General features: G+C 37.2%; 1 protein-coding gene across 1 annotated transcript in view; it reads left to right on the top strand.

The window, feature by feature from the left end:
* Positions 1-241: 241 nt before the first annotated feature.
* Positions 242-27,943, top strand: part of LOC149818824 (SPFH/Band 7/PHB domain-containing membrane-associated protein family) — a 34,092-nt gene continuing 6,390 nt past the window's right edge. The window contains exons 1-6 of the mRNA XM_089984104.1: positions 242-434; positions 1,665-1,782; positions 1,860-1,927; positions 26,734-26,793; positions 26,909-27,067; positions 27,168-27,314. Of these exons, the coding sequence (XP_089840230.1) occupies positions 309-434; positions 1,665-1,782; positions 1,860-1,927; positions 26,734-26,793; positions 26,909-27,067; positions 27,168-27,314 (678 nt within the window). The 5' untranslated portion in view covers positions 242-308. The remainder of the gene's footprint in view (positions 435-1,664; positions 1,783-1,859; positions 1,928-26,733; positions 26,794-26,908; positions 27,068-27,167; positions 27,315-27,943) is intronic.

The raw sequence follows: 27,943 nt of genomic DNA, 5'->3' as shown, positions 1-27,943 counted from the left end.
GATCATGAATGAGCCAAGTGACGACTCGATTCATATACCAGCGATACGCTTGCAACTTGTGTCATCCCTTTAACTTGGTGACTTTCACGAAAAAACTCTTTTATAAAGAGTTTACATCGTATATTTTTCTTTAAAGTATATATGGTATCTTTACATATTCCGATATTTTCACGTGATATTCGCCAGAAGCAACCTTTTTTTCTTGTTTTATATATATCACGGCGAGATTTTGAGTGCGATCGTGCGTTTAACAAATTACAGAAGCCCATTTTCCCTCCCTGCAGTCTCTCTCTCGCTGCGTGTTTGTGATGGACCCGAACGACATCGCACGTGTGGTTCCCACGCGCACACCCAGAGGCCCAACACCTCCCCAGAGCGGAGACTTCCTTCCGATCTTCGCCATCGGTATCATTTTCACAGGCGTCTTCTTGGCGGTACTCTCTCTTTCTCTTTGCTTGGGGCTTGGTTTGTTGGATCTGTTGATTTGTTGGTTTTGGCCCAGTTTGAAGTTTGATTCGTTCATTTTGCTTAGTTGCCGTTTCCTTCTGATATTTCCCTGAAGTATTTTTGAGGTGTTTCATCGCATACCTGCATGGTTAAGTTAGGGTTTTGATGTACTGTTTGATTAATTTTTGTTTAATTTTTAGTTCACCAACTTGGATTTTTTCTGATAAAAATGAGGAACTTATGTGGGTTGTTCATGCATTGAGAAGGAGATGGTGGTGTTCATATTTGATCTCTTTTTAGCTTTCTCTTCATTTGGAGAATACGCAACCGCTTCTTCTTCTGGTATGGTTGCCGGAATTTTTTAATTCCGAATAGCGAATTTGGAAGTTTATAATGCCATTTTTTGGCGTGATAATTTTCAGAGTTTTTATTGTAGTGGTGAGATTGGGAATTCATGATGGTGGTTATTTTCGTTGCACAAGAACCGTCTGGAGAACTGGATTTTTAAGGGAAACTGGATTGATTATTGTGCTTTCTTTTTCTGGCAAAGTAACTTGTTATGTATGGTTTGGTTGATGCATTTTGTATGTGTTCAGATATCCAGTAAATATTATAAGGTAAGTAGAGAAAGATTGGAGGAGTGAAGTGATGCAATGTTATTTTCTTGTGTGATCTTTTTTCATTTTTGGTTCACTCTGATATAAATAGCGGAGTGCAGGGAATTCTTTTTGGTGGAATTCTTTCATTATGATGTTGGTTTCCGAAAGTTGTTTGTTTGAAGTTCTTACAAAAGCATTGAGTTTATTGAGATGGTGTTCCTGTTGGGGGAGAACGCGATTCCTGGAGGCTTAATTGGTTATTACCAATTGATAATTGCAAACCTATTTATTTGGAGCTTCATGCTTAATTGTGATCTTTCATTGTAATCAGAAAGAAGAAGAATTTCATGAGCTGATTGTTGCATGACATTGTTTGTTATAGTTGGTGTTTTGCCACTATAATTTCATGCATGTACAAAATAGAAAGATCTAGTTCTTCACTTTTATTGCAGTCAATGCCCTTTGTCTGTTTTCACTGTATTTGAAGACATGCACCTTTTCATCCACCAATATGGGTTTTCTTCTTGTGCCATCTTTCTCCATTATGCCAATGTTTTTTTTAACCTATCATGCGGAATGACTGATCCCATGTGTGGTGTCTAACTAGTAACTTTATAGGTATTGCTACCTTCCCTATCAGATGGCGGTGGTACTATGATTTTGCATCAAGTTCCAGAAGGTCATGTTGGTGCGTATTGGAGAGGGGGTGCTCTTCTGAAAACAATCACAGATCCAGGTTTGTTGGTGTTTGGACTGGGTCATTAGATGTGAATTAACTTTTTTTCCTAAACAAAGATCTATATGGATTCTCAGGTTTCCATATGAAGATGCCTTTCATAACCCATTTTGAGCCCATTCAAGTGACCATTCAAACAGATGAGGTATCTATAAACATCAACACATCCTAGTTATAATAAGAATCTAATGTTCTGCAATATCTTTTCATTGTTGTGCACTTAGTACACTTTTTTGCTATGTAATAGATGTTTAAAAATAATTGGCTACTCAGATTATTCAGCCCAATGAAAATTCTGCTATTTCTAAGACCAAGTTTTGACCTAGCCTTTCCCTATGTACTAAACTTGCCCTGCTTGGCCTCCAATGTTTAATTTAATCTTGAGTTCATGAGACTAAATAATGTTCGGTGCCAACACCTTCGAACTTGATTGTTTGTTGAATTTGGGAAGTTTGATGGCCAAATTTGTTTAATTTGGGAATTCCCATTGGTTGTGCTCCTCTTATTTGCATTTAACATCATTATTTGACTGCACCATGCCATAATTCCTAAATTGGCTTCCTTCCTCCTAAACACAATCACAAGAAGATGACAAGCTAAAAATACTAAAACTAACAGCTGGATATAGATTTTCTCACAATATTAAGAATCATGTAGTTGATACTTTTCATTCTCGTTATAAACACCTAGAATGTCGGGTTTTTTCAAATGGAGATATATTGGAGTTTTTTTTTGTTTATCCTGGCATTCTGACCTTCGGGCCCACGGTGGAATCAAACCTAAGACCTTGTTTAAAATGTATATTCTATTGGAAATTTGAGTGGGTGTGACAATTGAGCTTGAACCAAGGTTGTCGGACTAGGAAGTGAAAGCGGGAAACGAAAGCGAGAAGCAATGTATTTTAAAATGTATAGGAAGCGGGAAGTGAGAAATAAATAACCATACTGTATGGATAATTTGACCCGATTCTATAAAAACCCAACAATTTTTTATATTTCTCCTGATGTCCAAATTCACAAATATCCGACATCATTAGGACCCTTTTACCCTTCACAACTGCAAATTTATGCCTTATTGCGATAAAATCGTACCGCCCGTCGGCTAGTTCCAAAGGACGTTTGTTAGAAAGAAGATCATGATCAAAAGGAGGATCTTGGACTTGTGAAAATTCTGGTTGTTGCATCGGGAAGCGGGCCATCTCCAAAAAAAGAGAGAGCCTTGTATCACATCCTTTTTCTCTCTTCCTCTCTTTCTCACTTTCTCTTGTTTTTTGTTTTCCGTTTATTGTAAATGGAGAATGAGAGGGAAGTGATTGTCTCCATTCCCATACGCTTAAATGACACCAACTATGTGATGTGGGCATCCATAGTAAAACATAAAATATGGAAAAAGGGGCTTTGGGGGTTGATTGACGGCTCCGACAAAGAGCCAAAACTCATCCTTACAAAGTTGGAGAATGGAAAAGAAGTTGCGCTTCAAGGAGAGGAAATGGCTAAAGCCGTTTTCGAATATGAGAAAATGTGGAAGGAATGGAGAATGGGTCATTCCAAAATTATTGGATGACTCATCAATAGTGTAGACATTCATAAATGTTCTAGTTTGGCGAAGTTTGACTTTGCTAGTGATGCTTGCAAATACCTTAAGGACATGTATAGTCTTAATGATATTGTGCATATATGTAATGTCCAAAATAAAGTGAGGACAATGACTCAAGGGGAGATGAGCATAAGAGAGTATTACAATGCACTATCTCTCATTTGGGATGAATTGACTTTTCTTGAGCCAAAGTGACATTGCCCACAAGATGTTGAGCTCCGCTAAAATGAAATCAAAGCAGAGCATTTTTATCAATTCATAAATGGGCTTAGGTCCGAATTTGAAAGAACTAAGTCCGCTCTTCTTCATAGAGGAGGAGTTCCTTCCATAGTTGAGGCACTTGAAAAATTAACTATGGAAGAGAATATGTTGAAAAAGCCATCCACTTCTAAGGATGAAGAATCCGTGCTTGCTATGTCAAAGCCCGAAAATCATATTAAGAGTTATAAGCCACCTTATTTTATAAGAAATGAGAATGGTAGAAACCCCAACAACTATGAAAATAGGTGTGATCATGAGTCAAAGAAAGGTGAAAAAATTATTTATAGAAGGAACTAAGTCCGCTCTTCTTCATAGAGTAGGAGTTCCTTCCATAGTTGAGACACTTGAAGAATTAACTATGGAAGAGAATAGGTTGAAAAAGCCATCCAATTCTAAGGATGAAGAATCCGTGATTGCTATGTCAAAGCCCGAAAATCATACGAAGAGTTATAAACCACCTCATTTTGTAAGAAACGAGAATGGTAGAAACCCCAACAACTATGAAAATAGGGGTGGTCATGAGTCAAAGAAAGGTGAAAAAATTATTTGCTACCATTGTTATGAACTGTGACACATCAAACCATTTTGTCCTCAAAGAAAGAAGGAGGATTATAAAGAAGAAAAAATGGTGGCTTCGGTTGAAAGGAGTGAAGTGGACAACTCCAAATGCATCAGTTCACTCTCCTTAGCTCAATTGATGGAGGCATTGCAACCTATGTTTAAAGCTCAATCTCCTTCTTATTCAGGAGATGCCGTATCAACAAGTGACAACCATGGTAAGACCTCGTGAATCTTAGATTCCAGTGCTTCATTTCATATGACCCCTAATGAGTCAATATTATTCGAATGCGAATCTGACTCAAATGATTCTTGTGTTTCCACTGCCGATGACACCTCTTTAAAAATCAAAAGTTTTGGTATTTATCGAAAACACCTATATTTCACATACCAAATATTAGAGTAGTACCAAAATCAAATTTAAATCTTCTATCGGTTTATCAAATTGCAGACTATGGTTGCAAAATAGTTTTCTCATCAAATGATTGTCTAATACAGGATCTCCAGTCCGAGAAGCCGATTGGGCAAGGCCATAGAAGAGGAGACCTTTATGTTATGGACAATCTTGAATTGCCAAAACAACTTTTTTGTAATTTTGTGGAAAAGAAAGATGTAGAAATTTGACACAAAAGACTAGGACATCCTAGTGTGACCAAATTATAATTATTTCCATTTCTCTCAAATTGTAAAAGGAAAAATTTTGTATGTGAAGATTGCATTCTTGGCAAAATGAAGTCTTTACCTTTTGGAACAAGATATCTTATAACTAAGAATCCATTTGAATTAGTGCATTCAGATGTATGGGTTCCCGCACCGGTCGTATCTAAAGGTGGTGTTTCTTATTATGTTGTGTTTGTGGACGATTATAGTAGACACTCTTGGATATTCTTTTTAAAACACAAATCGAAAGTATTTGATTGTTTTAAAAAATTTCATAGTTATATACAAAATCATTTTAAAACAAATATTCAAATTTTTAGAACTGATTCTGGGGGAGAATTTGTGTCAAAAGAATTTAAAAGTTATCTTGATTTAAATGGGATTGTACACAAAAAATCGTGTTCATATACCCCTCAACAAAATGGTCTTGTCGAAAGAAAGCATAGACACATTATTGAAACCACTAGAACTCTTCTAGTATCTAGAAATGTTTCAAAGAATTTTTGGGCTGAAGTGGCTCTTACGACAGTGTAATTGATAAATAGAATGCCTTTAAAAAATATTGAAAACATTTCTCCTATTGAAAAACTTTGTAAAATGTCTCCCGATTACAAAAGGTTGAGGGTTTTTGGGAGCAAATGTTTTGTTCTTACCAATAAAAATGATCAACTCTTCCCTAAAGCCATTCCTTGTGTGTTTTTGGGCTATGCCGAAAACCAAAAAGGATATAGGTGTTATGACATTGAAAGAAACAAATTATATATTTCTAGAAATGTTTCGTTTCTTGAAAATGAAAGCCGGTTTACCAAAGATAATATCCAAAAGAGTTGTGATTATTGGTTCCTTTGACCTAGTCAATGACAAGAGTGAAAATATTCATGAGAGTCAAAACATTCACGTAACAAATGAAAATGAGAATAAGAGTCTTGATAATGTGGACCTATCTCATGATATTTTACAAACTTATACTCGTCGTACTGAAGATCACCCATAAAGTGCTTTAGAAAGATATTCTCAATGCCAAGAAGAAGACTCTTCTAACCTTTAGAAAATCCATAAAAATTTCGAAATCTCCTAATAGATTTGTATCATATGATTCCTTTGAACCTAGGTTTAGATCTTGCCTAATGGCCATTCACTCGTATTTCGAACCTCAATAATAGCATGAGGCTAAACACCAGCATGAATGGATTGAGGCCATGAATGACGAGTTGGAAGCATTAGAAAAGGCAAAAACTTGAAAAATTCAAACCTTACCTAAAGGAAGAAAAACTATAAGGTGCAGATGAGTTTACAAGGTAAAAACTAAGTATGACAAAACAATAGAAAGATATAACGCTAGGTTAGTAGCCAAAGGATATAGTAAAAAATATGTGATTGACTATGATGAGACATTTGCCCCAGTTGCTCGCATGACTACTGTGAGAACTCCCATTGCTATAGTATCGATTAGAAAGTGACCCATATTTCAAATGGACGTTAAGAATACCTTTCTAAACGGCAACCTAGATGAAGAAGTATACATGGATCTTCCTCCTGGTTTGTCTTTAGCACATGAAAAAACTCTTCGATTACGTAAGACCTTGTATGACCTAAAACAAACTCTAAAAGCTTGGTACGATAGGTTCAGTGATGTGATAACACAACTTCATTTTAAATCTTGCTTTACTGACATTGTATTGTTTGTTAAGTCTTCTAATGCAGGAATGGTGATTCTACTGCTATACGTAGATGATATGATAATCACATGAGATGATAAACATGAAGTTAACCATATCAAAGATGTGCTTAAAGCCAACTTTGATATGTCAGATCTTGGTTTTTTATGATATTTTCTAAGAATAGAAGTTGCTTACTCAAATCGTGGTTATTTTTTGTCACTGACTAAATATGCAACAAAGATCATTGAAAGATCAGGACTCTCGGATGAAAAGTTGGTCGATACTCTTTAAGTCATAAATGCCAAAATGAAGATAAATGATAGAGAGCCCTTGCAAGATCCAATACCCTATAGACAAATGATTGGGGCTTTGTCTTACCTCTCTATTACCCAACCTGATATATCTCATGCTATTCACTATGCTAGTCAATTTCAGCATGCTCCCACTACAGTGCATATGAGTGTTGTAATGAGAATTGTTAGATATATTAAAAAATCTATTGACCTTTGTTTGTTCTTATCATCCTCTTCCTCACTAGAAGTCATTGCATATTCTGACTCTGATTGGGGAGGGGATGTCAATGATAGATGCTCAACCACTGGTTTATGTGTTTTTGTAGGTGACTCTCTAATCTCATGGCGATGCAAAAAGCATCAGGTGTCACTCTCCTCAACTGAAGCTGAGTATCGGGTCATGACAACCACTACGTCTGAGTTAGTTTGGTTGAGACAACTTCGCGAAGACTTGGGGGTTCATACTGCAGAACCTTCGAAATTATGTTGTGACAACAAGAGCACTGTTTACATTACAAGCAATCATACATTTCATGAAAGAACGAAACACATTGAGATGGATTGCCACTACGTTCGTGAAGAGTTTTTTCGAAAGACTATCACACTACCTTATGTTCCATCGGAATACCAACTCGCGGATTTCTTCACCAAAGCGCTACCATCACCCAGATTGCACTTCCTACTTAACAAACTCTCGGTAGTTGTACCGTGAGTTTGAGGGGGGGTGTTAAGATATGTATATGTATGTTAAGATACAAATATATATATATATATATATATATATATATATATATATATATATGTATGTATACATATACGTATATGTATGTTTAAAGTGCTGTAAACCGAAATACCCATCAAGGGTATTTCAGTTCTTTCACTGTAATAGGCCCAATAGGGATTGACAATCCTTTTTATTTCTTTTTTCTTTATTTCTTTTTCTTTTTTCTTTTTTGCTTTCTCGGTTTTTGTAATATTGGGAGAAGCTCCAAGTGACTGTTGGAGCTGCTCCCAATGGTCATAATTTTGACCGTTGGGAGCATCCCAACAGTCACCATGGGCTGCCCCCAATGATGAACTTGTTCTATAAATTGGCCTTAAGGGCCTTGTATTCTTTAACACTCATATGAGTGAATTTATGCAATATCAACATTTGTAAGACCCTTGTGTGGGTAGTTTGGTGATTCAATAAGGCATTCAACTTGATTGAGAGTTTGTTCTTACGTGTTCTTGCATGTGTATCAGATTCAATCCATTTCATTACAGGTGCACCCCAAAGTGACACAGTCGGTATAATAAACCCCTTGTCAAGAAGCTCCCACAACTGCTTATTCAACTCCACGAGCTCGGCATGTGCCATACTATACGGCGACACTGGTGCCGTTCCAGGGATCAACTCGATCTCACACTAAGGCGGTAATCCTGATAAGTCTTTTGGAAATACGTCTGAAACTCATGGACTATGTCCAACTGCTCAAATGGTAACTCCTGGCTATCGGTTGCTGACACACTAGCCAAGAATATAATATACCTCTGCTTGCAGTACTTCAAGATCTTCAACGCTGATATGATCTTCATCTCACAAACCGGCCTAGTCGCCTGAAAAACCAACGCTAATAGATCGGGCTAATAGATCGGGTCGCTCTAAGCTAACTTTCTTACCCCGACACTGAAGAGTCACATTATGACGTGATAGCCAATTCATGCCCAAAATGACATCGTAGAATGCCATCTCAAGTAAAATGAGATCGACAGAAAAGTCGTGTCCCTCAATGACCAATTTAACTGCGAGAAGATACTTAGCACATCGAGTCAATACCCCCATCAAAGATATAACCTCTAACGCAATCTCTAAGTTAGATAGTGTAATGTCAAGCAATCCAGCAAAAAAAGATGAAATAAAACAATGGGTTGCACCTGAATCGAACATAACACGTGCAAAGTGATTGACAACAACTATAATACCTTTGATCAGATCGCTCTGATCGTTTTGCTCTACAGCTGTAGCAGTGTACATGCGTCCGTTGGTCTTCCTTTGTGCCTTCCTTTGTGGAGGTCTCTGTTGCTGGTTGCCATGTGCTCCTGGGTTGTTCGGGCAATGTTGTGCAATGTGCCTTGGCTGCTTGCACTGATAGTAGATACCGGTGAAAAGCAGGCACACACCGAAAGGATGACTCTTGTTGCACCTCTGACATACCTGCTGAGTGTTCGCTTGCTGCGGCTGCTTCTGCTGAGGATGATTCTGGTGGTTTCCCTGCTGGGTCTTCTGCTTTTAAGTATGCACACCTGTGCCTCACCACTAGTAGGTGGATGCTTTCGAGTTCCACTATTGCTGTTGCCACCTATCTTCTTAGACTGGCCTCCCTTGAATCGCTCCCACTCCTCATTCATGATAGAAGTCGATTCAATCACGTCGCTGAATGTAGTAGGACGACTAGTCATCACACGAACTCACAACCTATCTTTGAGTAGTCCTCACACGTACTTCGATGCCTTTGCCTTGTCATCAACAAACAGGTTAAAGCAGTAATGCTCGAGGCTCCGAAACTTGGCAATATAGTCCACTAGACTCATGTTCCCCTAAGTCAACTCGAGAAACTCCTGCTATATCTTTTTCCTAGCGAACGAGGAAAAATAGGCCTCCAAGAACTCTTCTCAGAAAGTCTTTCAGGATATGGATTCCACCCCAACAAACTTCACCTTCCGAATCATGTTCTGACATCGCCTTTCAGACGGTAGGTACCAAAGTCAGTTTGCCTATCCTCTGGCACGATCAAGATGCAAAAATCACACTCTATCTCTTCGACCCAGCTCTCGGCAGCTTCAGGGTCGGCCTTTGCAGAACATGTTGGTGGATCCGATTTGAAAAACTTGTCGTAAGTCACCGCACTAGGGTTAGAGGTCACAACTGGTGTGGCGTTCGCGACTGGTATGACCTGAGACTGTTGAGGGCATTTGTCACAAAGTCCCTTTGTTTTCACTAGTTTTAAGGAGCGTTTGCTTGGCCAAGGGTATACATATAAAAATTAATTTAAACCAAATTTGTTATTAAACTATGCCCATAGATCAAACCTACCTCCTTAAGCTTGATCCCGATATTGAAGGGAAACAATCACATCAACCATACAAATTTAATCATCCTGCATTAATTAATTAATTAATTATAACCATTCACATTGAATAATGACAATTTTCATAATTGCAGGAAAAGCAAGGAAAAAAAATTCACAAAATACTTCTTATCAGTTATGCAGAAACTGTTTCTCGAGTGCGAGTTTATGATTTATGGTGTTGATTTTGACCTGACTCTAATACCAACTCCATAACGACTGATCCTTAAAAATTTTGCGAAAATTTTCTTTTTTTTTATGAATAAGTAATTTTAAAACATTGCAGAAAGATATCCTAAGGACCCGGAGCACATCATAAATTTAATATATACAACCCAACACATATCTTTGAAAGAATAAATCAAACAATGAATTTAAATTGAATTGAATTTAATAGAATAGTCCTAATTTAGGGTTCAATAAGTTTCCTGAAACAATAATTCTAAAAAACCATTAGAATCCGATCCACCAAAAAACATAACCCTCGATCCTACTTAATGCACACAATAAGTTCTCACTTATACAAAACTCGCAGATACTTAAAACAGGCTAAGTTTTCGAGGTTCAAGGCAGTTCCTCTTAACAAATAAGTTATATTTTATTAACTGTCCCACACATGTTCATCGACCGACATAAAAAATCAACACCATCAATCGAAACATTAAAAATCAACACTTAATGCCGGGATGACAAGGAAATCAACATCCATTGATGTCACTTTCTTAGTATACCAATAATTGCATATGAGTCTAACAACACCACCTCAAGGCAAAGTGGCGGAAGTTCCCTACAACCGTGGCTGGAAACATGTATCACTCATTGTGTTATTGGATAAAACAATGCACACAACGTTTAGTATCCTCACGGTTCTCTATGACCGCCATCCAAGGTTTTCACCTTTTCAGAGGGTTACCAAGGAAGAATAAATTATTACACTGTTTGGTCTCTTTTACCATTCTTAACTCATTAAGAGTTCTTTACACAAGAACAATTATGCAAATCAACATGCATTAACAAATTTGGGCTTTTGCCCGGTCAATTTCAACAATGTAATTAATTCAAAAGCAATATAAAACAATTTTGCAAAATAGAAATTTAGATTTGAATGAAAACTTAGATGACTGTCTCAACAAATTCTCAGTTGTAATGAATGTTGAAATCAACATATAGTAATAAATACAAAGCACAAATAAATATTATAGATTTAATTGACATGCTGATACTAACTGACACCTGTCAGACTGCTGACAGTTATAATAAAATTTCACAAAGAGCGCGATATACATGAATTGTCTCTCAATTAACAAGCAGCAGGCTATCAATAAATTTACACATCTGAAACATATTTATAGGCATAAAAATCTCTACACAAAAATCATGCATTAAATCAACCATCAATGCGTGGAAAACGTTATCAAAGTATGTGAAACTCTGAGCATACAAAAATCTGAATATACGTTAATTTTGGGCATGCAAAAGCAGTCTGTCAATGTTCTGAAGGGGGTTAAACTGATTTAATTAGGCAAACTGGTTCATTTTGATAAAAACCAAGAACACAGAATATTTTTCAGATTTTAAGCTATAGTCTGGTGATGCTTGAACAGGATTGTAAAATCGTGATAGTCAAAGAAATCTGTACAGAGGTAACTTATTCAACATAACCAAAGGAATAATATATTTGTGCCTGCTGGAAAGGTTACATACAGAAATTTCCAAGCAAAATAAACAAAGTGGATTCAAACTAACGAGAAACTCAGGTTTAATCACAAGACATGCATCAATTTTGAATGTGTAATAAAAAATAGTTTTATAATCAACAGTACCGATCCAATAGTAATCAAATCTAAACAAGAGATACATATATATTTTTAGGGCCCGACATCACCTATAAGGATTGCCCATTCAGCCCAGACTTTAACAAATTAATCATAAGTAAATCTAATCAGCAACCTAAAGAAATAAAATTTTCAGTTGCATAAAACTAAAACATATATATAGGCTGGAAAAATTATCTCAATCACAACTGTATTAGGTTCAGGAAACTGTCGTGAAACCCAAATCCAATACAGGCTGCGATCTTTCCCAAGCCTGCTGAAATCGAAAACTCTATTAAGATAGGGTTGATTTTTCAGTTTTTCTCTTTCTTAATCCCATGTGGTTCGACCTATGCTAACCCCTCGTCCATTGGAATCAGAGAAGAACACATACCTTGTGCTGATTCATTATAAAAAAGAGACGCTGAAGAGGAAGAGGCATTGTTGCAGCCCTCTTCCTTGCTCTCTCTCTCTCTCTCTCAGATCAGCCCTCTCTCTCTCTCTCAAAATCGATATTGAGAGAGAGGGAGTCACGCTGCTTTTATAAAACCATTAGGACTCTCCACTAAAGGGGGGAACATCAATGATAGAAATAGAAAGAATTCTATTTCCTTCCGGAAATAAAGATCCTTTCTAAGCAAACTCTAATTATATATCTAATGTATATATTATTTTACTATTATTATTATAGTTATAATTTATTATTTTTAAAACCTATTTATCTGCACCCATATGGATCATGGATCTCGGCCAATGCGTCCGAGATCTTTATTGGGATCCAAGGCCAATGTCAGCCCCCTTAGGTGTAATAACCTCAAATTTTTTGATTTATTTACTTGAAATTATCTTAAAATAATACATAATTTCCTGAATCGGGTCTGGGATCCCAGTTTCGGATCCAGGATCCATAACAGATCTACATATATATATTCTCATATAGATATATAAGTATGAGAGAGAAATAGAAAAAAAATGATGAATGATAATAATATTATAAAAATTTAAATATAAACGAAAAAAATATAGATACCGAGGGATCCACAGTTGGGTCCATTTCGATCCAACCTGCGGATCCACATCGTAAAGGTGGCACAGGTCCAAACCCGCAGTTGGATCTCGGGTCTCGGACCCGGGCCGCACCCCGTGTTAAGAGGTAAGTTAAAAGCAAAAAAAAAAAAAAACACAGCACTAAAGCTGTGCTGGCCCGATAAAAAGGGCATTAGGGTTCTGAGTGAACCCTAACGCAGTCGAAAGGGGAAAGAGAGGGGGGTGGGGTTATGTGTGCAGCTGCCGGGTGAAGGGAGGGAGGTAACCGACCTCCTTCCGTTTCGGGGCACCCTCCTACAAAGACCCCTCCCACACCTCTCTTCCTCTCACACTCTCTCTCCAGTGGAACGGGAGTGGTCGACTGCACCTCCAACGATGGCGTCTCAGAGGAGAAACACCGGGCAAGTAGGGTACTGTATTTTTCTTTCTAGTATGGCATGGGGTCACACATGTTATGTGGGTTGTCCGAACCCCCAAATCAATCGATTTGGGAATTTAGACTACCGCGGAAAACCCCAAACAAGCTCCTCTTTTCTCGGATTCTGTTAGGTTAATATTATGGGAAACCCCCAAATCGCCGATTTGGGTGGGGGGGGGGTTCTTTCGATTTCTGCCAATGGGTTTCGAGTTCGACTGTCGTGAACTCCAAACAAAAGTTTTTTTTTACCGTTTGATGTGCCATTTGAGATCTGCTGTATCTTTCATCTTATTTTACTCTGTGATGATGTTAGATAACGGTTAATACAATAGGCTATTTTTTTTCGTGCTACTGAATGAATTGTTCTTCATAATGTTTGAGTTTTTGCAGGAAACAAGATTGACACCAATGAAAACCCCATATCCTGAAACTGACTTTCGATCATCAGGATCTTTGGCCCAATCTGCATCTGAATAAACAATGATGTCATGAGAATTATTCACGGATTTGCTTTTGGTATACAAAAGTCCATCTCCAACAGTACTCTTCAAGTACCGCAGTATCCATTTTACTGCATCCATGTGCCCCGTCCTTGGCTCATGCATGAATTGAGAAACTTGATTGACTGAATATGTGATATCGGGCCTGGTAAAGGTGAGATATTGAAGCATTCCCACTAGACTCCAATATTTGGTGGGATCATGATACAAGTTTCCATCTCGCACACTTAGTTTCTGGTTAATTACACAAGGAGTAGCAAAAGGCTTGCAATCTTTCATCCCACCATTTTCTAACAGATCCAGAGTGTATTTATGTTGAGTTAAAGTAAGTTTATTTTCTTGATTATCCACCTCTACTTCAAGAAAGTACCAAAGATTTCCAAGGTCTTTCATTTTGAACCTTTGACTTAGAAGATCCTTAGTTTCTTGAACATGGTTCTCACTGTTTCCTGTAATAATTATATCATCAACATATATCAACAAGAAGGTAGTAAACTCCTTACCTTGAAGAATAAAGAGAGAATGGTCCAATTGTGATCGATAAAAACCATGTCTTTGAATTTTTAGGGAGAAACTCTCAAACCAAGATCGAGACGTTTGTTTCAGTCCATAGAGTGTTCGATTTTGTCTGCATACATACTCCTTTGAATTTCCTTCTGTATATCCTGACGGTTGTTCCATGTATACTTCCTTCAAATCCTCATGAAGGAAAGCATTCTTCACATCTAGCTGACTTATTCTCCAACCATAATCTACATCCAATGTAAGAACTATACGAATTGTGCCCATTTTCACAACTGGACTAAAAGTTTCATCATAGTCCTGTCCAAACTCTTGGGTGAATCCCTTTGCTACGAGACGAGCTTTGTATCGTTCAACACTCCCATCCGGTTTGTATTTGATTTTGTAGACCCATCGTGACCCAACGACATTTTTATCTGAGGGTCGAGGAACAACTGTCCATGTTTGACATTGGTACAAGGCTTCGATATCTTCATTCATGGCTTGAATCCATGTTTTGGAGTTAATGGCTCGATGAAAATGTCTAGGCTCAGTCTCTTTCTCAATCTGTGATAAAAATAACTGAAAGTTCATGGTAAAATTCTTATAACTGACCCATCTTTCAATGGGATGCCGAGCTCTTTTAGATCGCCTGATTGGAAGTGCTACTGTATTAGATACTGGAGAAGTAACGTCATTGGATGAATGAAGCGTAGGAGCTTCTTGTTCAATACCATCTAGAGTCAAGAGTGAGTCCCTTTCTCTTCTCCTATAAACTTGTCCAACAAACTTGTTAATCTCTGGAGGAGGTTCTATTTCAAGTTCCTGTATGCCACTGTTTCCATCTTGACAGGATATTCCTTGATTATAGGAGGAAGAGCAGTCATTGTTTGTTTCAGGAAAAAGCTCTGCACTGAGCCATGGATCATAAAATAGTGCACTCATATTGGTTTGGGCAGAAACATGTTCTCTATCTCCAAAATCACTTTCATCAAAAACTACATTCCTAGATATCTTGATTCGTCTGCTGTCAGGATCATAACACCTGTACCCTTTGTGATGATCTGCATATCCGACAAATTTGCACTTTGATGCCTTAACTTGAAACTTGTTTCGCAGAGAAGAGTCAATATGAACATAACACGTGCAGCCAAAAATTTTTAGTTCATCATAATCTGGATGTTTCCCAAACAGGACGAAATAAGGGGATTTATTTTCTAAAAGCTTCATGGGAAGGCAATTAATAATGTAAACAACTTAGTAAAAGACCTCTATCTAGAGTCCTATGGGAGTACGACTTCCGTGCATCATGCTCATAGCGCTCTCCACAATGTGACGATGTTTCCGTTCTGCAACTTCATTCTGTTGGGGCGTATGCGGACAAGATACTCTACGATTTATCCCACTATCTTGGAGATAATTGATAAAATCCCTAGAGGAGTATTCCCCCCACCATCACATTGGAAATGTAAAATATTACAAGAAAAATGAGTTTTGACAAATGCATGAAAGCAACGAAAAATAAAGAAAACTTCTGATTTATTTTTCATGAAATATATCCAAGTGAAACGGGAGAAATTATCGATGAAGATAACATAATATTTGCTGCCAGAGTTAGAGGGATTAGGGGCTGGTCCCCACACATCAGAACAGACGATTTCAAAAGGCCTTGAAGCTCTCTCATTTATTGAATGGAAAGGAAGAATATGACTCTTACACATTTGACAACTTGAACACATTTTATTAACTGAACTAGGAGTCAAGCTAGATTCAGGAATAAGACCATCGGATACTAATCGCCAACAAAGACTTGACCACAATGACCAAGACGCGAATGCCAAAAATCAGGCTTATTACATTTATTCGAAGATTGCAAACTGAACACATGAACATTCTTTGACGACATAGACTGAGGAGAGGACTTCAAGGTAGGTCGAATACAAGTAGAAGGATCCTCTTGGAAGACATACATATTTTCTTGACGTTCCCCTCTAGCGAATGTCTCCTTCGTTTGTAGATCCTTGACATAAACAAAAGACAGTAAATTCAACGGAAGAATTGGTATGATCAACAAGCTTAGAAACAGAAACAATATTTTTTGTAATATCTGGGGTATGAAGAACATTGGAAAGATGAAGTGGAGATTTAGGCAAGGGAATAGAAACATTTCCAATGTGTGTGATGGGATGGTGTGACCCATCTTCAGTGACTATGCTACTTTTTCCAAAATAGGGAGTTAAAGTAGAGAATTTACCCGCATTACATGTGACATGAGTAGCTGCCTCAAAATCAATATACCATACTCCTTTATCATCGCGTTTCAGATCAAGTTCAGACAACGTTGCCAAGAGAAGCTCTTTCACATCTCCACCAAACTTTGAAGAATTATCCTTGCGTCCTGACGGGCTCTCACCCTTTTGAAACTTTCCTTTGTTCTGCAGATTGTGCCAACAATTGGCTTTTATGTGGCCTCGCTTGTTGCAAATATAACATGTGGGTACGTTTTTCATATTATAAAGAGGTGAAGCATTCGGGGTAGGCAATAACCCACGCCTCCCTGGAGTACCTCGTCCTCGTCCTCTGCCGCCACCAAAATTATTATCACCACGTCCCTGATTAAAGGAAACACCAGTAGCAAGAACCTGTCCACCAGTTTCATGTGACATCCCTTTCAGAGTCATCTCATATTGAAGTAATTTTTCTTGCAAGTCCTCAAATGATGGTAGATCAGGTAGGCATAGTAGTGAAGTCGAGAGAACATGAAATTTCGGTCCCAATCCATTTAAGGTTTGCCTGACCTTGCCTTTATCTGTCACTTCATACCCTACAACGGCAAGTTGGTCACTGATAGTCTTAACCTTGTTCAAGTACTCCATGACAGACATGGAGCCCTTGGTTAGAAGTTGAAATTCACGCTGAAGAAAGGAAATTCTAGCCTCTGATATCTGAGAGTACATCTTCACTAGTCTGTCCCACAATTCTTTTGCTGAGCATTCGTCTGGAATCCCCACCAATACTTCTTGAGAGATAGTAGAGATAATAAAAGCAACTGCAGCCTGATCACGCTTCATCCAAATCTCGTACTGGGGATTTGGAATTTGTTGTATAGAATCAGCCTCATTTTCATCCTTAGTTCCTTGTTTAATAAATTTTGGAGGGGTTGGGATTGATCCAGTGAGATTTCCAGAGAGACCTTGACTTTTAATAAAGGGAAGAATTTGTCTTTTCCATATTAGGAAATTCGAATTGGTAAGTTTTTCAGAAATAAGTTGACCAAGAAAATTAGATGAGAGAAATGACTGAGAAGGAGAATCCATGAATAAAATTTTTAGCGTGTGCAATCACGATGCAATAGAATAAGACTCGTCTTTTTTTTTTTTTTTTACAGGAGAAAGCTCGAGTACTTAGCGTGGATGAGAAATCACAGGCCTGGTGTACAGATGTAATCTGATTTCATTTTTTTTATGATTGCACACAACAGTAACGAATGCAAGTAAGCAACAACATAAATCGAGGATTAGGGAAAAAAAGCAAATCTAAACTCGATATGGAATTGTGAAACTGAAAAAGAAAAGGTTTTCGTGAAACTGATTTGACGTGAACCCAAATCAATTTCAGGAAACAAAGGAATCGTGGATCATGAAACAGGTTTGTCCCCGACCCAACTGGTTTGAGGGAGATAATGGTTACCGTGAAACTGGTTTGAAAACAGACCCAATCCAGTTTCAGAGAAATGAAGATTAGGGAATAAATTTAACGCAAATCAGAAGGGAGTAATCTGGAGAAAGAAATAGCAGATGGGGAATAAAAGAGGATATTTAGAAAGGGGAAGACGCAGAACAGTGAATAGGTAGAAAAGAAATAAGGAGGAGAGTAAGATCTCTTAGAGACGTACCTGTTGGAAAAACCTTCAACCCTCAGATCAGAGCTGCTCTGATACCATATCAGAATTCTCTAGAACGATGAACAAGAAACTGCAGGGAAGAAAGATAATAGGGCTGCAACTGCTCACGTTTTTCCAATTGGAAAAATTGTGATCTCTTCCTTTAGTTTATAAAACAAAACCTAATACATGGTACTTTACAAGTAACTCTAATAGGTTACAAGTATTTACAAGTATGCCCCAATATTGGCTGGACATGTTACAAGTAGTTTGGATCCGAATCCGGATCCAGATCCAAACTTAAATACAAATACAAATGCACGATATCTGCCCTGTCTAACAATAGCAAGAGCTAGAGAGTTCAAAGGAGAGGAGGAGAGGAACTTGAGAATGAGATGGTGAGAATGGAAGGGGGCTTTGGGCCTATATAGGCCCAAGCCCAAACAATTGGGAATCAATTCCAATGGCTAAGCATAAATGGGCAACGACTAGTAGTAAGTGGCACTAAATGAGCTCAATGGCTAGGAATAAATGGCCTAGGTTGGCACAAAACCGCTAGTCAAGGCAGGTTTAATGACTAGGCTGTTAAAACGTATCTAATATATATATACATATGTATATATATATATATTACATCAATACCCGATAGGGGTATTTTTGTAATTTCACATAGTTGTTTTAGAAAACAACTATTTTCGAATTTTGATAAAATGTAATTTTATTTTTTATTTTTTTAATTCTTTTTTTATTTCTTTTGAGGACTAAAAGGGGCTCCAACCTTAGAGTCGTTGGAGCCCCCAACGTTCACAAATGTGACCGTTGGGGGCTCCCAACGACTCTATGGGAGCCCCCTTTTGGGCTCTCCTTTTGAGGCCTTTTGGCCATCCCTTCTCTCCTCTCCCTCTTGTATAAATAGGGGTGAACCCCTTGTATATTTTTCATTCTTGAGAGCTCTCTCTCTTTCAATAAGAGGCTTTTTATATTGTTGCCTTCTTAAAGGCTTGTGCTTGTATTGTCCCTTAGTGGATATGTGATATTGTCTCTTTTTCATTATTGTAAGTGCTTATAGGCACTTTTTATATTTCCGCAATATCTCATTACATGATATCAGAGCCACTCAATTCTTGAAAGAAAGGTGTGGTTCGTGTATTTCATATTTGGTGGATATCTTCTCACTTCTTGGCAACATCATGGAGGCAAAGATTGACCTATCCTTCAAGCTCAATGGAAAGAATTATATGATGTGGGCATCGACAATAGAAAATAATCTCAATGGAAAGAAACTTTGGGGTTATGTCATGGGTACCGTTCCAGAACCTAAGCTTATGCTCACAAAGGACGAAGAAGGTAAAAAAAAGGCTCTTGAAGGGGATGCTCGCCTCAAGGCCATTGGAAATCATCAAAAAAAGGTGGAAGATTGGGAAAGCAATCACGCAAAAATCCTTGCGTGGTTTATTAACAATGTTGAGCTTAAGGTATGTGCTAATATAGCTAAATTTCGTAGAACCAATGAGGCTTGGTCCTTTATGAAGGGTATGTATACCCAAAAGGATCTTGCAAGAGCATATTTCTTGCAAGAAAAGATTAGAACCACCAAACAAGGTGATTCTAGCATTCAAGATTATTATAGTGTCCTAAACCCACTATGGGATGAATTGGCTCTTTTAGAGCCAAAATGGGTTTCTATGGAAGATATTGATTTAAGACAAAAACAAATGGAACAAGAACGATTGTTTCAATTTCTTTTTGGGCTACGTCCCAAATTTGAGCAAGTGAGATCCTCACTTCTCCATAGATCTATTTTTCCTCCTATTGAGGATGCTATTGCCGAAATCACTCAAGAGGAGACAAGGCTTGGCATGAGTAAACATGTTGATGAAGTACTTGCCGTATCAAAACCGGGTAACAATATTAGAACCTATAAACCTCCTCATTTTGGGAAACAAGGAAACTACAATGAAGGAAGAAAAATGATTGTTTGTCATCATTGCTATGAGCCGGGTCACATTAAACCCGTTTGCCCAAAGCTTAATGGAACTTTCAAGCCTAAGGTGGCCTCTCTTGAAGAAACTACCACCAAAGAAGATGAAGGCAAGAACAATGACATCAAAGAAACTCTTAGACAAATATCTATGGCTCTCCAACAAATTCTAGAAGTTTCTTCCTCCACATCGGGTGCGGCTATTGCTTCGACATCATCACCCGGTACGTATTCTTGGATCCTTGACTCCGGAGCCTCTTTTCATATGACCCCCCATGAAAATGCACTTATTGATGTTTGCACCAATTCAAAGGACTCTTGTGTCTCTACGGCCGATGGAACCTTTTTAAAAATTTCAAGTATTGGCTCTTTTAAAGATTCTCAAAATTTTTGTGTTCCAAAAGTAAGAGTTGTTCCCAAACTAAACTTAAACCTTTCTTCGGTCTCTCAAATTGCCAACCATGGATGTGAAATATCTTTCTCATCTAATGGTTGCTTTGTGCAGGATCTCCGGTCCGGGAAGCGGATTGAGCAAGGCTATAGAAAGGGAGACCTCTATTATATGGACCATCTCGATCTCCCTACAAATCATTTTTGTTCTTATGTTCAAGAAAAAAACCTGGAAACTTGGCATAAAAGACTTGGTCATCCAAGTTATTCCAAAATGTATCTATTTCCTTTTGGAAACAAATTTTGTAAGGAAAAAGAAATTAATTGCAAAGATTGCATTTTTGGAAAAATGAAGTCTATTCCATTTCCAACTAGAACTTTTCTTTCATCAAGACCTTTTGAATTGGTGCATTCGGATGTTTTGGGGCCTTTTCCGGTTATGTCTAAAGGGGGCTATTCATATTATGTTACTTTTATTGATGATTTTACTCGGTATGTTTGGATTTCCTTTCTTAGTCATAAATCAGAAGTATTTACTTTCTTTAAAGATTTTCATAAAAAGATTCAAAATTAATTTCAAAATAACATATCTATTTTAAGATCCGATTCCGGTGGTGAATACTTATCTCATGAATTTCAAAACTATTTAACCCAAAATGGAATTTGCCATCAAAAGTCATGTCCTAGGACTCCTCAACAAAATGGCCTAGCGAAAAGGAAACATAGGCACATTATAGAAAGCGCTAGAACATTACTTGTTTCTAAGAATATTCCAAAGAAGTTTTGGGCCGAAGCTGTTCTAACCTCAACTTATCTAATCAATAGAATGCCTTCTTCTAAATTAAAAAATGTTTCTCCCTATGAAAAACTTTTTAATTTTTCACCCGATTTCAATCGTCTTCGTATTTTTTGTTGCAAATGTTTTGTCTTATTACACAAAAGGGATAAGTTATCTCCAAAAGCAATTGAATGTGTTTTTTTAGGATATGGTGAAAATAAAAAAGGGTATAGATGTTATGATTTTAAGAATGATAAACTATATGTTTCAAAAGATGTAACATTTCTAGAAGAAGAAAACGGCTTTGATAAAATACAAGAAACAAATGAAATTGATTATATATTCCTATATGATCTTATTGATGACATACAAAAAGATTTTCTTGAAAACATAGAAGATACTCGTGAGGTGTCCCATCTTGATATAACACCCGCAAATGATAGTGATTCAAATATAAATGTCTATGATAGTAATACAAATATAAATGTTTACTCAAGAAGAAATCAAGAAAATCCTATTAGTGCCCTCGAAAAATACTCTCAAATTTCGGAATCTACTGAAGAACCACAAGTTAGACATTCTTCTAGAATATTAATACCCCCAAATAGGTTTGTATCCTATGATTCCTTAACCCCCAACTATCGGGCGTGCTTAATAACCCTACATTCTTATTTTGAACCTGCTCACTATAATCAAGCCAAATCTATACCACATTGGGTTGAGGCAATGCAAGTTGAACTAAATGCTTTAAAAAAGTCTAATACTTGGGAAATAGTTAATCTACCCTCTCACAAAAAACCTATTGGTTGCCGCTGGGTCTTCAAAGTGAAAACTAAAAGCGATGACTCTTTGGAACGATATAAAGCTAGATTAGTTGCTAAGGGATACTCCCAAGAATATGACATTGATTATGAAGAAACATTCGCTCCTGTAGTTCGAATGACCAGTGTCAGGACCTTAATAGCTGTCGCATCAACCAAAAAATGGCCTATTTATCAACTTGATGTAAAAAATGCTTTTTTAAATGAAAATTTAAGTGAAGAAGTATACATGGATCCACCACCTGGAATTAATATTAAGCAAGGCTAAACACTTCGGCTTTTAAAGGCATTGTATGGCCTTAAACAAACTCCTAAGGCTTGGTATGATCGTTCCAGTGATATCATGATAAAGTTAGGATTTCACTTTTGTTATACTGACACTGCTCTTTTTGTTAAAAATGCAGGTTCTAGTATCGTAATTTTGTTGCTTTATGTTGATGATATGATTATCACTGGGAATGATCAAAATAATATTATTGATGTTAAAAAATAATTTTGATATGTCTAATTTAGGTTTTCTTAGATATTTTCTTGGAATTGAAGTTGCATATTCTCCTAGAGGATATATTTTGTCACGGATGAAGCTTGTTGCAGATATATGTTCTAAGTGTGGGATTTCTGATGACAAGAATGTAGAGACTTCCGAGGTTATTAATGCCAAATTACGGTTGGAGGATGGGGTTCTTCTGGAAGATCCACACCTTACAGACAACTCATTGGGTCTCTTACCTATTTAACCATCACCAGACCAGATATCGCCCATGCGGTTCACTCAGTTAGCCAATTTCAGCATGCTCCTACAACTGTGCATATGAGTGTTGCTCTTCGAATCATCCACTACATTCGGAATACCATCAATAAAGAGCTATTTCTATCCTCCTCTTCTTCCTTGAATCTTCTTGCTTATACTGATGCAGATTGGGGAGGTAATCCCTTGATCGAGTCTCAACTACTGGTTTTTGTGTCTTTTTAGAAGACTCTTTGATTGCCTGACGATGCAAGAAGCAGCAGAACGTTTCACTATCATCTACTGAAGCTGAGTACCAGGCTATGGTGCTTAAAGACATGAGAGTTGATATTACGGAAGCCTCAAAATTATGTTGCGACAACAAGAGTGCCATCTATATTGCGAGCAATCATACCTTTGATGAACGTACAAAACATATCGAAATGGATTGCCACTATGTTCGTGACGAATTCTTACGAGGAACCATTGCTCTACCATATGTCACTTTAGAATATCAGTTGGCGGACTTCTTCACTAAAACTCTTCCGGCTCCTCGCTTCATGTTTCTTCTTGGCAAACTTTCCGTCATTTCCCCGTAAAGTTTGAGGGGGGGGTGTTAAAATGTATCTAATATATATATATATATATTACATCAATACCCGATATGGTATTTTTGTAATTTCACATAGTTGTTTTAGAAAACAACTATTTTCGAATTTTGATAAAATGTAATTTTATTTTTTATTTTTTTAATTCTTTTTTTATTTCTTTTGAGGACTAAAAGGGGCTCCAACCTTAGAGTCGTTGGAGCCCCCAACGACTCTATGGGAGTCCCTTTTTGGGCTCTCCTTTTGAGGCCTTTTGGCCATCCCTTCTCTCCTCTCCCTCTTGTATAAATAGGGGTGAACCCCTTGTATATTTTTCATTCTTGAGAGCTCTCTCTCTTTCAATAAGAGGCTTTTTATATTGTTGCCTTCTTAAAGGCTTGTGCTTGTATTGTCCCTTAGTGGATTTGTGATATTGTCTCTTCTTCATTATTGTAAGTGCTTATAGGCACTCTTTATATTTCCGCAATATCTCATTACATAGGCATGGTCAACGGACAAAGGGCAGGTTAACGGTCTAAAATGACTTTACCATAGTTAAGATAAAGAATGTCAAAATATTGGGTCACAGTCAACAGTCAACCAGAGAAGAAAATGGACCTTTTGACCATAAATGGGACATGCAATAGACGTTGGACCAAGTCAAGGGTGGTTAGGATGGTCAGGTTGAATTGTTCTATGTCAAACAATGGACAGTCAAGATTCACATAAAGGTCGGTCAAGGACCTCGGGATAAAAATGTCTCAAGTACCAAAAAGAATGGTCAAAGGTCAATTATAGCCATGACCAAACCAAACCAAACTGAACCGAATTGAGCCAAGTCGGGATGGACCGAACGAAACCTAAATCTAAACCTAAGCCTAAATCTAAAACCAAGTCCAAAGCCAAAGCCAGATCCAAAGTCAAAGGTCCAAGGTCCAAAGTAGGCGCAAACCCAATAATTTTAAGACATAAACCCAACATATTTTAATGGATTTAGCTATACTTTTTGACCTCTTATTGGAGTTATTCTTCAAATATGTTCTGAAAAAGAAGAATTTGGAAGCTAGTCTTGTAACTAAATTGCAATCTATTTATGGGTGTTGGATTCTTTATCTAGGTTTACCTGGTGTTGTGAAAAGCTAAAAAGCGAGGCGAAGCGTTAGGCCCCTTAAGGCGAAGTGTATGCTTCGAAGCGTAAAAAGTGTGCTTCACAGATAATTATTCAAAAACTAAAAAATTCTTTAAAAATTTAAAAGTATGACATTGCTATATATTGTCAACATTGAACCATAAAAAAATTGCAACTTTTCATAATTATAATTAACAGAAAATGGTATGAATATACAAGGATCAGTTTAATGTAATCCCCAAACACTGCCTTCCTAAAAGAATGAAAGTGGAAGTTCTTTTGTGAGCAAATTAAACATGGCCTGTGTACTCCAATCACAATCACCAGCAAAAACCCTGTTGAAATTCATTGAAAACAACCCTAGACAAAGTTTTAACAATTCTAAAAGCAAAATCGATGGTTACAAAAATGTTAATATCTTTGTGAGAGAAAAGCCAACAACATACACAAGGTATAGACAACATGTATGAGGACCGATAATGGATTTTCAACTATCGTTCTTAGCAAATAACTAAGGTAGAAAGTAGACAGGAAATGAACAACAGATCCACCATAAACATATGCGGCAGGAAAAAAGCACCATCTTATATGTCAACCTTATCACCATAGACATATGCAACAATCTTTTCTGTTTTGTTTTTTATAGAAATGTGCTTGATGGAGGCCTAAACCCCAACCCTGCAGTAAACCCCAAGATCCACACTCACCCGTCACCATAATGTTTGAACAGAGTTCACACAGACGAGAGAGAGAGAGAGAGAGAGAGAGAGAGAGAGAGAGAGAGAGAGAGAGAGAGAGAGAGAGAGAGAGCATGCTGCGTACGTGGATGGGAAGGACTATGGAGGAAGAGTATTCTAAGAATCTAAACCACAATAGGTTGAGGAGAAAAAAAACACATTACCTGCATCTCATTCAATGTATCTTCACTTTTCACACTAAAAAACTGTAAATCTTACTAAGAAAATGAAGGCAAATTTGCCCAGATATCACCAGAAACGAGGTTCCTCATATCCTTTTGTAGATGGGGCCCCATGGAGTCTCTTATGCAAAGACTAGATCCCTACTGCTTGATTTTTGGGGATTTATGGCATTTTTTTGGGATAAAAACTGGACAATTAAACCATTTGACCAACATTTGGGTGAAGTGTACGCTTCACCATCAAACCACAAAGCACAACAAAGCGTGCACTTTTTCAAAAAAGGCGTACACCTTGTTTGCATGTGCTTTTACATTAAGCTTTGAAGCATTTTTGTGTTTATTTTTTAAGTGAAGCGTAAAAGTGCACTTCAAACTTCAAAGCATGCTTTTCACAACACTGGGTTTACCACCCATAACAACTGCTAGCATATTTCCAAAACTCTCTCTCTCTCTCTCTCTCATATTCACGTCCTCATAGGATCCCTGTTTTAAGTAGCTTTGGTAATTTCTCTCTCCCATAGAATCCCATGTAAAATTGTAAATAGATTTCGTAATCTCTCTCTCTCATATGTGTGCATTTAAGTACACTTAGGTTGATAATATTTGTGTGGTGAATGATTTCTCTTCATCCTTTTTTTGTTAATCCTTGATGCAAAACTTAATACCAAACCCAGATCCAATTATTAATCAAATCCATATTTGGCTACCAAACCTGCTTAACAGACTCAGATTCGGGTTGGGTGTCGGGTTGCAGCGGGCCCATTGAAATTCCTACACATGATTGCTTCAAGATTACATGTGTAGCAATTTCTTGGTTATAAGATGTTGACAACAGTGCTGGATGGCTTACCTTTTGAAAGGTTTAAGTGATGCATCTTTTGATCTTTTGATCTTTTGAAGGAAACTGGCACGCTGAAGTTTATTGTGCCCATTATCACTATTAATCGTAATCTCTCATAATTCTTTAGTCATATCTGATCTGGAGGACTTCAAATTCTTTTGAGTTTTAAGACTGTTTTTATGGTAGCATTTTCAGATAAATGAAGACCATATATTATGATCATTCTCTGAGGAAGTTTCCTTATTCTATCATAGAACCTCAAAGTTTCTTACCAACTATGCCCATCTGAGCATTTTGGCATGTCAAAATTGTGGCTTGTGGGAGTACATGCAATAAACTTTGTGTTTATTGCCTCACTGATGTTTTCTTTTTGAATTGATGAGGCACTTTTAGTTGTGTAATGTGCCAGATTTTTTATTTACTTAAAATACATAACAGTATCTTTGGCTTTAATCAGAGTATGCTTTTGTAAACAGGTAAAGAATATCCCTTGTGGTACAAAAGGTGGTGTTATGATCAGCTTCGAGAAGATTGAGGTATGCCATAGAAATAGCAGGCCATATTGCTTAAATTTTATGATGCATTGCATATTGCCTGTGCCTGTGCCTGTTATCTCTTGTCTATTTGATACTTAAGATTTTATCTTTGTAGGTAGTTAATCGTCTTCGAAAGGCATATGTTTATGAAACACTGCTGAACTATGGTGTAAAGTATGATAAAACGTGGATATATGATAAGATTCATCATGAGATCAATCAGTTTTGCAGTTCTCATACTTTGCAACAAGTTTATATTGACAGGTTTGATCAGGTAAGTTTCTGAACAGACAAACTTGAATTTTTGTGGCATAGAACCAATTATGTTGAACTAGCTATTCTTTTCACAAATCTGTTGGTTGGATAACTTTCAGATTGATGACACGATGAAAGAAGCAATACAAGGTGACTGTACACGTTATGCTCCAGGTATTGAAATTATTAATGTTCGTGTAACAAAACCAGCTATACCAGATAGCATAAGAAGGAATTTTGAGCAGATGGAAGAGGAACGCACTAAGGTAGGAAAACTGTGCATTTTTTTTATTAAGGCATAGTTTTTTCCTGTGGACATTTTTTATTATCCTTGTAAGAGTGGGCTCAAGCACATGCTTTATCATAATGTTCATAATAGGCCTTTTAATCAATGGATCTTTCCATGAAGTTGCTGGAACAAAACCAAACAACACTTCATATGGATAACCCAAACATGCAGATTAACATTTTTTAGTTTTTCCTTGATTTACATCTAAAAATATGTTGAATACAGGTGGATGCTGTTAACTTGGATACTTGGATCTGTTCCAAATACCCAAGTATTTAAAGCTTCTTTTTTTATAATTATATTAATATAAACAACAAAAGAGGGATGTCTCCCCCTTTTAAGTTGCTTTATTCTCACTTAAAGGAGTTTTTTTAGTCTCATATTGATGGGAAGTGGAGGGGGCATCCTTTTCTTTATAAAAGGAAGCCAACCCCTAGGCGTAGCTGTGAAAATCTCTATAAAAACAGATTTTGTGTATAAACCAAGGTTGCCAAACTAGAAAGCGGAAGCGGGAAACGATATGGGAAGCGGAAGTGAGGCATTTGAAAATTTATACGAAGCGGGAAGCGAAGTTTCAATTTAAAAGCGAAATATGAATAAAAAATA

Source organism: Nuphar pumila, chromosome 13 (assembly GCF_984573655.1).
Source record: "Nuphar pumila chromosome 13, dmNupPumi1.hap1.1, whole genome shotgun sequence".
NCBI classification, from domain to species: domain Eukaryota; kingdom Viridiplantae; phylum Streptophyta; class Magnoliopsida; order Nymphaeales; family Nymphaeaceae; genus Nuphar; species Nuphar pumila.
The sequence above is the reverse complement of the archived record's forward strand: the minus strand, read 5'-3'. Positions and strand labels throughout refer to the sequence as shown.